Source organism: Girardinichthys multiradiatus, chromosome 8 (genome assembly GCF_021462225.1).
Source record: "Girardinichthys multiradiatus isolate DD_20200921_A chromosome 8, DD_fGirMul_XY1, whole genome shotgun sequence".
In the NCBI taxonomy this organism is placed as follows: domain Eukaryota; kingdom Metazoa; phylum Chordata; class Actinopteri; order Cyprinodontiformes; family Goodeidae; genus Girardinichthys; species Girardinichthys multiradiatus.
The window spans coordinates 25850917-25868243 of record NC_061801.1 but is presented as its reverse complement, the minus strand read 5'-3'; the positions used below and the strand labels follow the sequence as shown (position 1 = coordinate 25868243).

General features: G+C 41.1%; 1 protein-coding gene across 2 annotated transcripts; it reads right to left on the bottom strand.

The window, feature by feature from the left end:
* Positions 1-1735: 1735 nt before the first annotated feature.
* Positions 1736-17165, bottom strand: atp6v0a2a (ATPase H+ transporting V0 subunit a2a). 2 transcript variants are annotated; one of them, XM_047372362.1, is made up of 21 exons: positions 17021-17165; positions 16557-16756; positions 16051-16129; positions 15773-15870; positions 14713-14850; positions 14383-14480; positions 13474-13600; positions 13304-13386; positions 13118-13211; positions 12823-13035; positions 8852-9002; positions 8620-8759; positions 8371-8528; positions 8181-8271; positions 7979-8097; positions 5424-5634; positions 5220-5339; positions 5027-5143; positions 4667-4784; positions 4402-4573; positions 1736-2681 (listed from the first exon to the last, which is right to left on the bottom strand). In XM_047372362.1, the coding sequence occupies exons 2-21, from the start codon at positions 16665-16667 to the stop codon at positions 2579-2581; spliced, it is 2541 nt and encodes an 846-aa protein (XP_047228318.1). In that variant the 5' UTR covers positions 16668-16756; positions 17021-17165; the 3' UTR covers positions 1736-2578. The 2 variants fall into 2 exon arrangements, with proteins under 2 accessions (XP_047228318.1, XP_047228317.1); XM_047372361.1 differs by having other exon boundaries at positions 16880-17159.
* Between the last annotated feature and the right edge of the window lie 162 nt (positions 17166-17327).

Sequence of the window (17327 nt, the reverse complement as noted above, 5' to 3'; positions counted from 1 at the left end):
GGTTCAAGGAGGGGAGATTTAGAAGTGATGTGTCTAATTTACAGCTGTTGTGTGAAGGCCGCAGCATCATGAAGACAAGCATACATACCAGCTACTACAAACATACGAAAACATGGCTGTCCACGGTCCACCTTAACTGAGCAGCCAAGAGGCTGCTCATTTAAGGTGGACCATGCTAAGGTGGACCATGCTAAGTTTCATTCGCAGCTTGCTACAAGCCATGCATGGGAAACAACAAAGATGTTGAATAAGGTGCACTGCATGGCATGGTCAGATGGAACTGAAATTGTCATTTATGACCTACATCCCGGATACAAGCGGCAGAAATGAGCTTCCTCCGATGACCACTCCCTTAGCAACAGGGTGAGGAGTTTGTAGTAGAGCCGCTGCTCCTCCACATCGAGAGGAGCCAGTTGAGGTGGCTCGAGCATTTTTCACTTGGCAATAATGTTTTTTCTGATTCTGAGATAATGTGTAACATTTCAGTTTCTTTGCAAGGCACTGTAAAGGTCCTTTTTGTATGTCGACATCCCTTTCTACCATTCTTTTTTGACAGGATCAGTGCTGTTAAGATTAGTTCTCTGGGATGGTTGTTCTGTTCTGTTATCTTCCTTCAAGTGTTTTCCTGCTGCTATGTGCATAAATAAGAAAAAATTGTTTTCTCCGTTTATAATTCAATCTCTGAACACTGAATAAAATGCAACCCCAGATCATGACAAAGCCGCCACCATGTTTTACATATGGCACTTCTAGTATTTAAAGTATTAGTATTAGAAGCTTTTTGCAGTTATGTTTTAATTATTGTCTTACAATCAGCTCTAAAGGAGTCTGTTCTTTCTAAAAACAGTAAATGGTTCTCATTGGTTATGTGCAGTTTTATTCTTTATTAATTAGTAAGTCGCTGTCGAGTGTGTCAACAAACAAACATTCCCCTGAAATCGCCAGGTACATGATTGCGCTGGAATGGACTAACAATAATTTGAAAAATGCCGCTATCCAAAGAAAAGAATGAAAAGACAAAACAAATATTAGTCAAGACTAGTATGAGACATTGCATAAAGATTCTGTCTTATTTTAAGCTGAATATGTAGCCAGGTATTAGTTAATAAATTACTTATAGCAAACGCTGTAGCTCATATTGAATTGCACGTTGCGATTAGAACCACTAGAGGACAATGTTGCCAATGTAGAGGTTATTAGCCTACAGAAATGTGGCATCTTGGTCCTAAAGATCTATTGCCAGGAATGGACATAAAGGGCAGCGAAAATACTATCGACATAGTCAACCAAATATTGTGTCCTTGGCAAATGAGATATTGCTCACACTAAATCTATGATTATGGTTTGAATACTGTTCAGCTCTAACATATAATATACAAACACTCTACGTGGGTCTGGTGTGAAACAGGATCAATATATGGAAAAGCCTCATATACCCCGTGTTAAGTACGTTAGAGGATCTGTGAAGCTAAGGGCCTATATCCCTGTACAAAGTAATAACAGCAGAATTGGCAATATATGTAGCCCCAATAATTATTAAAAAAAAACTATTTTCTCCTAAATTAAATGCTGGATGAGAGATTTTGTGTAAGATAATGCTGCTGCTACCATGTGATGGATTGGCGACCTGTCAAGGGTATACTCCGCCTCTCATTCAAGAGATATGCACCAGCCTCTCACTTCTATGAAAACCAACATCTCTGTGTCAATAAAATCAAAATAAATGTTTTTTCACTTGCCTTTGTCAAAACCTTTATTTGACACATCAGAATGGTAAAATATTACTCTTATACAGACAGTAAGTTAGATAAATATCATGAATTATTATCATTAACAAATGCAATAAGCTTTAGAATCAAAGAAAGACCTAACTGTGTTTTTAGTAGTTTTTTTTTTTTTTTTATCATTTAATGTTTGCCTTTATTAATAACAATGGAGCACAAGTGTAAATAAATGCATTTTAAGTAAATAGGCAAACAGCAACAAGTGACTATTTTCATTTGGCATCATCACAGTCAGTAGTGAGAAATTTACATTGTACAATCATTTCTGCAAAGTGCTTTATGGTAAAATAAATCTCAGTAAAGGGTTGAAATGTTTGTGTCTTTGATTTTGGATGCCTGCAGCTTTACCTTTATTACACAAAGAAGATAAAATGGCATCCCTTTACCAAATCTCTATGGCACTGCTTATGGTTTTTCACTTGAGCGGTTTAAATACCAAGCATACAAAACCATTTTACACAGCACGATGCAAACAAAATACGTTTAAAAATCACTCAGCTGGTGACAGGTTGTGCTGAGCAGTATCTCATCCAGAAAGTCACACGATCAACAAAACAAAACATTGTGTTGTACCTCCGTCTCTTCAGAGGTGTGCTGGGTACAGTAGTAAGGCAGTCAGCACGGGCAGATAGCATTTAAAAAACCCATCAAGGTGATAAACGTTTGCTACAGGAATGAGTTTCAGTTCAGAGTCTTGAGGGTTTGTTGTTGTCACAGATAGGATCGTTCCAGCGCTCACAAAACCTTCACAGTTGTAAAGTCTGCTTAAGCACACACCCACCGTCTCAGGGGAGTTAAAGCAAGCCATCGTGCTCAAAAACCGAGGGCAGCTGGGAGAAGTCGAAGGGCAGGAATTTGACGCCGGTCCCATGGTAGAATTTGTTCTGAAACTCCACCCTGCGATCAAAACGAAAAGCAATCAAGAACACTTTAATGCATGCAGAATAAACATTGAAAGGCTCGTTAATGAAATAAGAAAAAGAAAAATTTAAATAATGGTTTCTGCATATTTACGATGTCCGATTTTTTTCGGGATTTAACCCTCCATAATTCTCAGTCCTTTTAAAGCACTAACGTATAAATCCAAAAGTTCACTTTGATTTCCCTGACTTTCCCAGACTGCATAGAAACCCTAATTTTCATAAAATAAAGTCCTTCAAATACAACACTATTTTTGTGTATTATTTAAACGACTAATTAACAATGTCTTTCTCCAAAAGAATCAGTGTCACTTAGCTTTTATCAGTTTAAAGAGTGGTAATAAAGAGTTTACAGTACAGCTGCATTACAAGGACAGATAATGAAGAAAAATAATTTGTATGGATATCACGTAATGTTGCTTTAAGGCCCAGATTCTGTTGAAGATTTTTGCATTCATTTAAAGCCATTCTGCATCTCTACTTGATCATCTACCATCTCTGTACTTCTTGGTACATCTGTTCCTCATTTTTGTGATTTGGAGTCTCATGTTGTTTATTCTGTATCTAAATATACGTTTTCCTGAAAGTCACCTTTACCACTTTCCTCCTGCAACATAAAGGAATATATTTTTCTCAACATGTGGTTACATGTCCTATTTATAACCTTATATCCTACCCTAAATGGGATTACTCTCCTTTCTTGTTATGTGGATCATTATTTAGTAGAGACACACAGATCACAATTATGAGGACAATTTCTAGTCTCCCTGTTTTGTAAAGATTTCAGATACTGATACAGATTTTAGACAATTACAGTTTTGCTTGAAGAACTGCTATATTGGCTATAAGAACAGAATTCAAAATATATATTTTCTTTTCTGGGCTTTCTACCATGAATTGTCATTATGTTAGGAGCAGAGGTGACATCATACCGTGTGTGAAAAAGGAGCTGTAAAACAAATCTTCAATATTATATCAAAATAAAATTTTTTAGTCTCCATTCAGTCTTTGTTAGAGCTCCAAAAGATAAATCAGAATTTTACTGTACTCCATTCAGCCTTTGTGTTTTCTGTTGAAAGTCTTGGTCTCTCGTCTCTCAGATATGTCAGGATAAGTTGCATTTTGAATAGCTTCTTACATCTCTGTTTTTCCCTGATTTTATTTATTCTTAAACACCTCACCATTCCTGAAAATAGCTAACTTTGAGGCTTGTTAATGACATCTTGCCCAATAAATAGTGTGTTTTTGTTTCGGCGTAGACCTTGTGGCGCTTAAATATGATGCATTCACTGACTTTTTTTGACACTTTTTCTAAAGTGAGTTGACAGGAAATAGGTTGAAGAAATGAGGAAGACATGCGGCAAACGTCAGTGGGCCGGGACTCGAACCCGCGACAGCTGCAGCAAGGACGAAGGCCACATAGATCGTACATGGGTCGTGCGTTTAACTTCTGTGCCACTGACACATTTAAGAGATTGGATTTTTGATTTTCCAACCAGCTGGTCGAGGGTCGACCAAGATGAAAATGAGCTGATTCGGGTCACCTGCCAATTTCTCTGTAAATCTTTGTTTTTTTTAGTTTTGTGTGTCTGACTGGAATCCATGTTCTATAGCAGCAAATTATCAATGCTACTTGGTTATTAAATAGTTCCAAGAAAAGTGTCATATTTTATTAAAATCAACCAGCACAGACTCACCAGTGAAGTCGTAGAGCATGGAGGAATGCTGATAAGCCTTCCATGACCAGCAGGATCGACACAGTGAGCGTGGCAAAAAGGCCAAACACAGGTACCAGAAACACAACCCCGACTTTTGTGGTGATCCTGAAACCTAGGCGCATCACCATGCCCCACAGCACCTCTGACAGCTCTATGGAAAATAATTGATTTATAATAGACAAAAATTAAGAGCCAGTAGAAGGAAAAAGGCAAAGGGGGCATTTTATTTCCTGGCTGCACTTACGGGCGTGAGCCAAGCTGAGCGCCCAGAGACGGAGGTAAGACGCAGTGTTGGAAATGCAGCCCAGGCAGTACTCTATGGTGTGGATGGCCTGATGCAGGAGCACATCTGCAAAGTCAAACTACAAAACGGTACATACGATATTAACTTAATTCTTACAATAAAAATCAAATTAAGATAATGCAAGTCTCCCGTTCTCAGTTTTTCATATCAATTTATACATGTTCAGATTTTATTAAATGTCCTCCACAGCTGATTCTTGTTTTGCTGCCATACTTTCTCCTTCTTAATGTGGAAACAGGATTAACTTGTTGAAGCGGATGGCAAAAACAGACATAAATAACAGGGTCACTGTTCTCTAACCTGCTTAGGAAGAGCTTCTCTGCTGGTCAGTTCATCAAATCCCTCCTCTTCATCCTCCTCATGAATGGACGTTATGGAACCGTCATCCTCACTCACACGCCTCACCCTCTCATAACCCTGAGGTGAGCCAAAAAAAACTACAATGAAGCCCTGTGAGCTGAATTAAGAGAATTCAGTCTTTGACCGGACTTACTCTGCGTCTGCGCAGGCCTTTGCCACCGCGATGCTGCCAGTACAAATAAAGAGGTTTTCCTAGCAGCAATATGGGAACGGACAGCATAGCAATCAGAAGAAGGAAGATCTGCAACCCAGTCTGTAAAATATGACCAACAGGATCAAACTTGAGCTTCAATAAAAGATCGCAAATACACTCTGAGCCGATACTGCCATCACATACCTGTCCTGGGTACAAAGGAGTTAAATCCTTCCCCTGCATGACAAACATGTTAATGAAGTGGATGAGGATGCTGGGAGCCTGGCTGGAGTTGCGTGCACTGAAGGCCAACCACTTGTAGAGAATCATGAAGACCAGGTAGCCAAAGAGACAGAGCAGAAAGAGCAGCTCGGGAAGAAACAGCAGATAAATGCTGAATTTTTGTCGGAAATGCCTGAACAAAAGGAAAAGGGACAAAAATTGAGGTATTGACTGGATTGGCAAAGAGTTACAAAATCAATATATTTTCAATCAATATATATTTTCTAGGGAATAAATAAGGAGAGGAGGGTGATGTAAATCGTTTTGCTCTGGTAGAGGGCCACAGCCTTGTGTTAAAGTGTACAGTAGTGGAGAGATGCCAATATTCCCCTGTATAATCTTTCAACCTACCATGCAACAATGGATTATTATTTGTTTCTGTATGTTTCCTGCTCTTCACAACGATGTTTGTAAACCAATTTTCTCTAAGAAACCATCAAGACTTTCACAGAACAGCTGCATTTACACTAAATAAATTACACACAGATGCTCCCATACATCCTTTTTCTGTATTCGCTTCTTCTCTACGGGACCAACTCCAGCTACAGGGGAGAGGCAGGGTACACCCTGGACAGGTCACCAGTCCATCGCAGGGCAACACAGAGACACACAGGACAAACAACCATGCACACACCCATTGGCACCTAAGGGCAATTTAAAGAGACCAATTAACCTAATAGTCATGTTTTTGGACTGTGGGAGGAAGCCGGAGTACCCGGAGAGAACCCACGCATGCAAGGGGAGAACATGCAAACTCCATGTAGAAAGACCCTCGGCCAGAAGATGAACAGAGGACCTTCTTGCTGCAAGGCAAAAGTGCTACCAACTATGCCACCGTGCAGCCCCAAATGCTCCCTATTAACAAGTTAAGTGACTTCTGAAACCAATGGGGCTGCACTGTATTTTATTTAGGGGTATCAGAGTAAAGGAGACTGAACATAGTATTTATAAATTAATATTTGTAGAAAACCTTGAACTGTGTTCCTCATTGGGTTCTAGAAGATCATCGGTAGCTCATTTTTGCAGGACTTTAGTAAACAATATACAGTAACTTCTGAAGAAAATTTACAACTAAATGTGAAAGAAAATGAAGGAATCTTACTCTTAAATGGAGATGAAAATGAAATTTATCATATTATTCGGACACTAATGTAAAATTTGAATGCGACGTTTTTAAAGCTAAGAGCTTCCAAAGACAGAGCTATGGGAGTATTTTCTGTAGGGAATGAATATGGACAAATACAAAAGCTCTTATAGTGGTAGAACCATGCAGGTATCTCAAATATTTGGACAGATCGTACTCTGGCCAAGACTTGGTAAAATGGCCTTCATCATCACATTACATTGACCTGAACGTTGAGTTAGACACAGCTTCCAGACAGTGATATTCTTATCTGGGCTTCATTTTAAAACTGTCTCTATGAAAAAAGGCAACAATGAGGTTTGAAAGGATAATAAATTATCTTCAGTCTCGGTAATGATAGCATGCCACAAATGTATGTATGCTAAACTACTCCATGATCAGCACCATGGTAGGGCGACATCTGCATGTTGGCTAATGGTGACTCAGGAGGAAGAAGTCAGGCCAGCGTACTGATGGACTGAAAAACAGGTCAATGAATCAGCACCAAGCGAGAGTTTAATTAATCAAGCCTGGATCAACTTGGTTAAAATTTTCCTGCATGATTGTTTTTATTCATTAACATTTTTGTTCACCGTCTAGTGTTTAATTTCCAGTTAGCCTTGTTTGTTTTGATTACTTCTTTAAACAATTATGGATTCAGGTCTAAAAGGCCAAGAGCAGAACCACGCCAATTTGAGCCTGTGCCAGATGAAAAGAGACGGTGCCTCCCTGGTGAATCGACCTGAAGGCCGGTTCAAATAGATGTTTCCCCCTGTCCACTGAGTTAAGGAAGGGGGCGTTTAGAACCGCAGGTACAGGGACCCAGTCCAATCCATTCAGAGGTGTCTCATCAGTTTATCTAAGGCTGTAATATACATAATCCAGCACTTAGGAGGCCATGATCCACTTTCTACACTCTGAAGCACAAACGTTAAAAGACAAAAAGTGAGGAGTATTGTCCTTGTTGCTGCAAAACATTTCAACAACAAAATGTACACACCCTCAAGGGCTGCAGCTCCTTTTTCTCTTTATGCAGACATGTTCATGCACAGCACATCACAACTTGTAATGGCTGTTACAATTTCATTGTTCTACATTGCTGTCAGCGTGTTTTAAATTCCTGTTTCTCTTTGCTTTATATTCTTGACCCGAGATGATCTGCTGCTGTTTTATGAGTTTTAAACCGTTTCTCTTGAAACTCATCTCTTTTTGCACAGCTTTCTTGAACTTTTTGGCTTTTAAAACTTGTTTTTTGCTCTGCTTTAACAGCATCATGAGCATACCAGGTGCTGAACAACCATTAGATAGGTTATAGATAGTTTCATGTGTAAAAGTGATGTTTAAAGCCTCTTACAAGTGGTTGAAGACACTTAGCACCACCCCGAAGCTCATGTGAATGACGCCGATGATGACCGACATCTTCATCTTGTACGAGTTGAGGAAGGACAGCCGATTCACAGCCAGGTTCCATATCTGATTGAGCAATAAAAAGCCCCTCAATACACATGACATGCAGCTCTGTGCACCGACTGTAGCCTTTGAGTGCATTTACTCACAGGATCAATGCCGAATGGGTACGGTCCGCTGAATACACCACTGACATTAGGGTCTAATGTGAGCAAAGCATTTGTTTGGACTGTTTTGTTCCTGCAATGTAAAAGAAAAATGAAAACATTATGAGGGATCTGTTAAAACACTAAATCACTGTTCACCGATTTTTGTGGAAAGGTTTTATGTCATATTTACGTCCACTGTTGATTGGTGAACATAGCCTTGACACTCCATCCAGAGCCAAATATGTTTAGAGACTTGGAGAAACAATCATTATAAATGAGTCCAGTGTAGATGGAGAAAAGACCCATCATCAGGATGATGTAACGCCCATGGAAGAATGTCATCCATATCTGGGATCAACAGATAAATTTCAACTTGATTAGAAACAAAAGACAATAATCCTACTCCACATTCTGGTTAAAAGTGAGCATTTATTCCCACCTCGTTACTAGGATGCTTCTTCTTTTGATTTTTCTCCGTCAGCACCATCCACAGGGCGAAGAGACTCATTATCACCCCATGACCAAGGTCCCCGAACATCACGGCAAACAGGAAGGGGAATGTGATGATGGTGTAAGGAGCTGCCAAAAACAGAAACATGATGAATATTTTTATTGGGCGAAAAAAAAAAAAAAAGTTAACTTCAATGTCCCTCAAGAAGACAAGGACTTACCTGGGCTTACCTCACGATAGTCCCCCACCCCATAGGCCTCCACAATGCTCTGAAATCCAGTGGTCAACTTGTTGGATCTTAAAAGGGTTGGTGGCGTATCGCTGCTTGGGATGCGGTTTACAAAGGAGGGTACAGTGGCATCACCTTTTCTCTGATTAAAATACATTAATGGGTAAAGTCAGGGATTTGTAATGACATGAAGTATTTATTCCTGCTAACATTAATTCAATTGAATTTTTATTGCAGTGTTTTTGATGGTAGATTTTATCAGAAAACATCTTGCAGAACTGCTGCCACATGCCACATGAGAGGAAAAAATGCGTGGCTATGGCTGGTGTTAATAAACAGAAACGCTACAAATTTGGTATTTTGCAAAAGCCCCGAGTCAGTTCTCATTTAAATATATTTTACTTTTAAGCAGACAGATCGGATTTTCTTGTAATCTTTTCAAATGGTTGCTATCAACAGTTCTCCAGCCTATCTTTAAAAGTATGTTAGACTGTGGCTACTTTTCCTTTCATTTTCTGTCCACTATTTGGTCATTTAAAAGAAATTATTTTGTTCTTATCTCAAATGTATTAATAATTCTCATATTAATTTAAGTTTCGTAAAGAACCAAATTTTAAAATGAATTTTTAGGCACTTGTCACAAAGACAGAAGTTGTTCCCATTTATTTGGCTTTAAATGAAAAAAGTATCAAAGATACCAATGTTTAATATCAATGTTTCTTCCATCTGGTACAAGATGTACGCTAAGTTCCTTCTTCAAGGCTCATATGATAACCTTTACCCAATAGCTGTGGCACTCATTAACAGCAGTAGATGCGCTGCACCTTAAACAACAACACAACTAAACTCACTCAGCACATGGTTCCTTAGCTGTATGTTGCAGATTAACTATTTAAGACACCAATGTGTTTTCTTTAATTCACGTTTTATCTCTAGTGGCTCTAAAAAATGCTTGAAAGTACAGCCAAGTTACTTAAAGTAGTAAACTCAAATAACTGAAACAAAGCTGGTATCAAAATGGTTTTCCACTGCACAAAGCATCCACCTATTTAAATACATTTTCTGTCTCAATTATTGCAAAGGCTTACTGGAGACTTATTTTTAAACAGTCAACTAATAAACTTCCAGTTCTGAGAAAATGGAAATCATACTGCTGTCCCTAAACTGCAATTGGACCACAAATGGGAGTTACTGATCTGTTCTTATATGGATTTGTTTGTCTTTTTACAGAACAAGCAGCTTAACATCTAAACACCAAAGTGAAGCAGAGGTAAAACAGCCAAATCCTTTGAGTGTTCTTTTGCTACCAGTAATTGCATTTTGTGTCTCATCCTGTTCTAAGTAGTGCCTTTGTTAGGTCTCCTGTCATACCTCTGTATACAAGGCAGTGTGCTTCTTTGTGACAGTGCAGGTATCATAATTGAACACTATCACTAACCGCCCACTAACATGAATGTTAGTGGGTCGTTGCAGTGGCAGTGATGTAGAGTTTTTTGTTGCTGAGGGGGCGTGGTGGGGTCACTGGCCCTGGGTGCCTGCCGCTGGCCGGGGACCTCTTGGTGGATGAGTTTGTCCCGTCATGGTGTGGGGTCGGGGGTCCGGTTGTGGGTGCGGTGCTGGGTGGGGTCTGCCCTGTTGCGCCAGTGGGCAGGGGTGGCGTTGCGGCGCGCTGTGTGGTGGGGGAGCGGGGTGCGGCGGGGGTTCTTAGAGCGGGGCTGTGTGTGGAGCTTGCGCTGTGTGGGTGTGTTCATCGGCTTCTCGGCCACGGAGTTCACCTGTGGGGGTGTGCCTCTGTGGGGGTGGGGATTCGTGGCATTTGGGTTCGAGGGGATGTGTTCGATATCGGTGTCCTTGTTGGGGGTGGCCCTGTGGGGAGGTTCTTGTTGGGGTTCATTGGGGGTGGGAGACTCATGGGGTTGGGATCAGAGCTCGTTGGGGGGTCGGGATCTGCCTGCCTCTGCCCCAGGAGGAAAGGGGACCACCTCCTGGGTCCGGGGGCTGGTTGCCCCTAGGGTTACCGCCACCTGGACCTGGGAGTATAGAGTATACATGGGGTGTGTGAGTGAGTGTATGACGTCCATTGCTGTTTATCCTTACGTTGGGTGTGAGTGATTTTATGTGTATGCATGAGGGTGGGAGTGGGTGATTGTGACTGTGTGTGCCTGTTTTGTTTTTTTTTTGTTTTTTTTTGCGACAGGTTGGGTCTTGGACTGCTCCCTCTCCTGGATCAGCTTCCTCCCTGCCACACCGCCTGCCGGTGGTTGGAGTCTCTGCCTGCTGGTGTACTTGTGGTTTTCGGTGTCCGCGGCCGGGTGCTTTGGTGTGGGCTGGCTCACTCCCAGTGGCTGCTTGCCGGGGCCTGGCCCCCTGGGCTTTGTTGGGCCTCTGCTTGGGGGGTGGTGTGTCCCGGAGTCTTGGGCCTCTGGGTCCGTGGACGCCTGCTGGCGGGGCCTGTGGGCTCATTGCTGCGGCTCCCTGGGGCTTCTGCAATGTCGCTGCTGGGTGGTTCCCCTGGGACTCTCCACTGCTCTTCTCTGGGGGGGTTGCGGTAGTCCCGGCGGTGGTTCTCCTGGGGTTCCTGTGCTTTGGGGGGCCTTTAGATGTCTGTGGCTCGGATCTCCTCAGTGTCTGTCCAGGGACCATGGGGCAGGCCTGTGGGTCCTCACACTCGCTATTGCATATTTTTGTGGAGAAACCTTGTATACAAAAGTACATCCACACCCATACTCACAGGTGTTAAGCTTCAGGTGTTGACAGATACACAGATCTTCTATATTGGGCTGCACCTCTCACTACGTACATTTTATATTCAGAATTACCATGTAAAAAAAAAAAAAAACAGCTGCAGCTGTATAAGCAAGCAGAGTGTAATCTTGAATTCTCTTAATCCTTCTTTCTCTCCTCCCCTCTTTCCTCCTTTTCCCCCCCATATCTCTCTTTTTTGAGCTTTTTTTTCCCTTTTCATTTCAGTCTCCGTGTCTGTAACAATTGAAATATTCCCAAAGAAGTTTATAATAAAGTTTCTTTTATAAATATCAAGCAGAGCTTTAAAGCATTAGCTGTGATGCTCAACTTGTGAAAGTAAATCTGTCAGGCAATTTCTTGGCACTCAGACAACAATTCTGAGCGCTACTCTGCCGGACAGTTTTTTGAAATAATTGAACATCAAATCAACTAACACCATACATAATATTGAGACAGCAATTATTCAAAACCTCTAACTGATTAGTCTGAAAAAAAAAATAATAATAAAGTTAATAAAAATATATCAAATAAATGGAATAAGTTAAACTCTTGTCAGCAGTTCCAGATTTCAACAGGTTAAGGCAAAAAGCTCCGTAGCAGTCTGGTAAAAATGGTAAATGGACTGAAATTATGTAGCGCTTTTCCAGTCACACAGACCACTCAAAGCGCTTTACACTAGAGCCACATTTACCCAATCGCACTCACATTCATACACCGATACGCAGATCGGTAGGCAACTTGCGGTTAAGTGCCTTGCCCAGGGGCACATCGACATATGGCAGGAGGAAGCTGGAATCAAACCCACAACCTTCTGATTGCAGGACGACTACTCTTCCTACTGAGCCACAGTCGCCTCTGGTGGTTCTGCTTTCGATGCTGTTTGGCATTTGCCTGAAAACCATTGCTCTGACAATCTTCAAAGAGCCCTGTTCTTGCAGCAGTCTCACACCTCAGACACCGTTGCACTAGTGTCCCTATCCTCTGTCCAATAAACCTTTCTGCTCCACTCACTATCTGTGCAGGGCAACATCCAATATAACCAAAATTTAAAAAGACAATTCACCATTCTCTATGAAGGTGGATTTTATTCATTGTTTCACCACATCAAGTCAGATTCTACTTATCTAAAATGTGGGGTACCCCAAGGCTCTGTTTGGGGACATATGTAGGACCAGATTATTAGATTTCATAAATAATCAGCTCTAGGTTATACTCACCGAACCCTTTTCTAGCGCCCCTCTCAGATTTGCCAAGTCACTGACGGGACACCATACCTCAGCAATCAGACACTTGTTCGTAACATCAAAGCTGCACAGGTTGAGGATGTGATAGATAGCCTTCATCTTTTTCACCTGCACAACCCAGGTGTAGGCTGACTCAGCAGCCTTCTGCAGAACTTGCCTCAAGTAGTCATCAGTGCGATGAAGGACCTGCAGGGGACAACAGTTATTAGGAACCCCCCCAATGAGATTCAACATGCTTATTGCCCTCTCCTGAGACATTCGATCCTACGTTGTTGAGGTCCTGGATCCGTGTTCTTAAGCTGTCCAACACGTCTGCACGTTCCTCGTCATTCTCAGGATGTGGATATAAGTGGCAGTGGTAACTAAGAGCGACAAGGACAGATGTTGATGACAAAAAAGAATGCATGGGGCACTAAAAGATACAAAAAAGTCAGCCAATGAAGGTTTTTCATACCAGTCACAGATTTTTTGAACTTTGTGTCCGATCTGATCTCCCCAAAAGGAGATGAGAAACACAACACTTTTGCTTATTTCCCCCTGAAATCACATCATTCAGCAGCCTTAAAATAACAGCCCGGAAAGCTGACAAAGTGTAAAACATGACATTTTAAAAACTCGTCTTACAGTGTCCAGATCGGTGAGGCTCTCGTCCACTTCTGCATAGCTCAGGATTGTGTAGCCTTTACACACTCTCCACAGCATGCGCTCAAAGGCTTCCACCTTCACCCGCTGGATGAGTCCTGAAATAAAACTGCACCCAGGAGAGACCAGATTAGGTCGACGACGTGTTTTCCAAACAAATAATGTCACGAGGTGCTGTGGCTAGGCATGGGCCAGATACAGTTATCAAGGTCAAGGTGTCAAAACTGCAACAAAAGATTTTGTCAACATGTTCTACAGTTTAAAGACCTTTAATGAGATGCCAGAGAAAGCGCTGGAGAGACCAGAGTTTTCTCCTGCTCTATTAAAGAATTGGTAGCAAAGTGCTGCCCCTTCCCCACCCGATGCAGTACACTGCCAGTCAGCTGGCTGAAGAATGGCTACTGAACTTTTTCCTTGCTTACAAGAAAGTCAATTTTTTTGCTGCTTGAAAATATTTCCAGGTTGTATTTTAAATTACAGCTACCAAGCTATACTTGTCATTTACTGTCAAGCAGCTGACTTCAAGCTAGCTACCTGAGCAGACAGCTTGACTAATTTACCAGCAAGTCTCACACTGTTGTGTTGTGCCAAAAAAGCAAAGCGGCTAAAACATATAATATTGTGCACAATAAGTTCCTAACCACCAATACTATCTTTAGCTTGTTTTTGCTTGAGTCTAGGCATCTAAATCGAAGAGCAATAAATAAATGTTTACAACTAAATTACTTATTAGAACTATAATAATAAATATATTATGCTATTTTTCAGCAGTCGGAATAGTCAGAAAAATCAGTTAGATAATGTTATATTTTAGTCAAGGTTATCTTACAGTTAGAATCTCATACCAGCCCATTCCTGACTGTGAAGTAAACAACTGATGCTGCAGCTCACCCCAGCTTCGCTCCAAGTCTCTGCATACCGGTGCTTCCTGTGACCGAGTCCGTCTCCATAGTGGGGAACTCTTCATACTGGGGACCAAGAGCCTCATGCTAGTTTTAAAAAAAGAACATGTTGACATTAGGAGGCTATTGCATTGGTCTCCTATTCCTAAAAGCCCCTGTCTTACACATTGATCACAGCTTAAATGAATCATCCAATGCTTGTAATGTCAGTATTGTGACAGTTTTGCAGCATCAGTCCCAGTGAAGGAACAGAACATGCCAGAGACATGTTATTAGTCAGGGAAGGAGAAACAAGCAGTTGATCGAGGAAAATGCTCACTCTGGAGCGGCTGTGTATGAAGGTCCGTGTGATCTTCAGCATGTGTGTGTATTCTGTGAGTTCCAGGTGGTTCCTCTGAAGCTTTTCTTTGTTGTTCGCCACCTCACTGAGCTCCATCTCCAGCCTCTGAAGCTGCTCCTGGATGTCAGAGAGAGAACACTGCTTTAACATAACATTTAGCAGCAGAAAAACCTGTTCAAATTATGACATGAGTGTATTCAGCCCAAAACATCTGTGACTATAAAGAGGTGTGTAAATGATATCTAAATCTCCAAAAGTGGCAGAAATCCATATCTTAAGCAACGTTAAAATAATTTTATTATCTAATGTGGATAAAAAAAACAAGTCCACTAGCTAAATTTCCCAGAATTCTTTTAGAATTTAGGTCAGAATCAAATAAGACCACGTGTCTGTCTCATTACCACTAATCCCGTCATGACAACTATCTGCCGTCCTGCTGACAAAAGGAGGTTATACAGAAGATTAACTGTAAAGGTGCTAATAGATAATAACTGGGACGTGTTGTTAAAACCCATTATTTATTAATGTGTGATTTTTGTTTTCCCATTGACTCATATGAAAGATTGTATTTTACAAAGATTTTAAAAAAAGAGAGTATGCTGCTACCTGCGTTACAAGCTGAGTTTATTTTTAGGCTTTTTACACTTTAAAAAATAGCCCCAGGCTTTCAAAGCAGCTAGCTTTCCCTCCTAAAAATGAAAATAGGCACAAAAATGGCAGAAAACTGTAAGATTGAGTTAATTTTTCACTGCTGGCATGGAAACAGTGAGCAGCTTCAAGAAAAAAGGGAATAATTGGTAACAAACTTAAATGTTGAAAGGCTAAACAACAACTTCCAGTGGATATTTCCTGGTTACTGACAGTAACAAGTATCTGTTTATGTGTAGGGGAATTTTAAAGTGAATGTCAGACTAAATCTGAGACTGTAGCCATAAAAATCTTTATTTTCTGTCAAACCAGGAAACTAAATGTAATTACCAAACTTCAGAAGTCCAATGTTTAAACAAGAAGACAAAAACAAGCACTTCTATGGACTTGCCATGATCTCCAGGACCTGTCTGGGTGGAGGAGCAAGCGGGCTCTCGTCTTCTTGTGGAACAGCGATTTTAGCCTTCTGAATCTCCCTCAAAAGGAAGCCTGCGCATTTCATGGTAATTATTGTTTAGGAAGGAATACGCACATCAGCATAGCACAACCATGAAGTAACTGGTATACAAAAAACAATAGGCCAGTGATTCACTGCTTAAACAGATGATTATTTTTTAAGCATGTAGGCCCAGGCTGCTTCCACATCCCAGGTGCCTCACAGAGACTTACCCAGGATTCTCTCCATTTCCTCACATCTCTTGATTTCGCTGACGAAGCGCCGCTGGAATGAGCTGACGCTGGGGTTGAGCTGAAATCAGAGGAGCACCATTAGTCAGGTGAGGTGACAGTACAGCATATGTATGTAAATATAATTACTGGCATCTTAGTGGTTCAGAGATTGGTGACTGACAACAAATTTTAAGATTAAGGTATAAAAAGTACTTTTCCAAAGCCACGTTTTTAAGAGTTCTCACTACTTTTTTCTCTATCTTTGAAATGTAAATACCATTCACATCAGTTATTTCTACAATGGCCAATTTTAAATATAGAACCTATAAAAACCTAGGGTGGGTGGATGGATGGATGGATGGATGGATGGATGGATAGATAGATAGATAGATAGATAGATAGATAGATAGATAGATAGATAGATAGATAGATAGATAGATAGATAGATAGATAGATAGATAGATAGATAGATAGATAGATAGATAGATAGATCTGTATTTACTTACATCTCTGAACTCGACAAGCCCCAGCTCTCCCAGCTCACTGATGCAGTCATATTCAGAACCGGACTGCAGGAACAATTGTGCCAAGCACATTTCCTCACTCCGAAACACCATCTTTATTGTATCTGCCACAGACAGACAGTCGGACAGGTCTCCACCGCTGATAATCTTCCTGTGGCCGAATGATCTTACCGAGCTGTCCGCTACAAACCACCGCAGAACATTACAGAATTCAGCCAAAGCAACGCCCTTCAAATAATTCACTTACACTGAATAATAACTGTATATTAATGACGACGTGTGTAAAAACGGAATTATCTTCATACCGGCTCTGGTTTGTTTACCGCTTTCTAAAATTAATATATACTAAGAAAACGACCTGCGAACAAAGACAGAAGCCTTTCTAAAGCGTGTTAATTTCGCATCGAGCGATAAAAGAGAAAGGCGTCATCCTGAAGCTTCTTCACCTTATTCACCTGCCGCTACAGCGCCGAAGAAAAAACGGTAACCAAGCAACGCTGACCGGAAAGAACAAAGACGGGCAACAAGCTAACTGAAAAAAACAACAAAAACAAATGATCAACCCGCCTTGTAGACGAGCTAAAGGCAGCCTCGCATGTTAAACTGCAATAAACCCCAGTCAGAAATAGGCTACGGCCTTTATTCGCTCCACGGCAATTGACACAGATTGCGTCTCCGGGTTGCCAGGTACTGGGATTTTCAGCGCCGCGGTGCTAGCTAGATTAAATTTTTCTGAAAATTTGGCCTGTACAC

Excerpts from the sequence above, each read along its gene's own strand:
- atp6v0a2a (XM_047372362.1), bottom strand. The coding sequence starts at position 16,667 with ATGGTGTTTCGGAGTGAGGAAATGTGCTTGGCACAATTGTTCCTGCAG. Across the intron at positions 8,098-8,180 it reads ACCCATTCGGCATTGATCCT|ATATGGAACCTGGCTGTGAA; the intron begins GTGAGTAAATGC and ends TTGCTCAATCAG. Across the intron at positions 5,635-7,978 it reads CTAAGTGTCTTCAACCACTT|GCATTTCCGACAAAAATTCA; the intron begins GTAAGAGGCTTT and ends CCTTTTGTTCAG.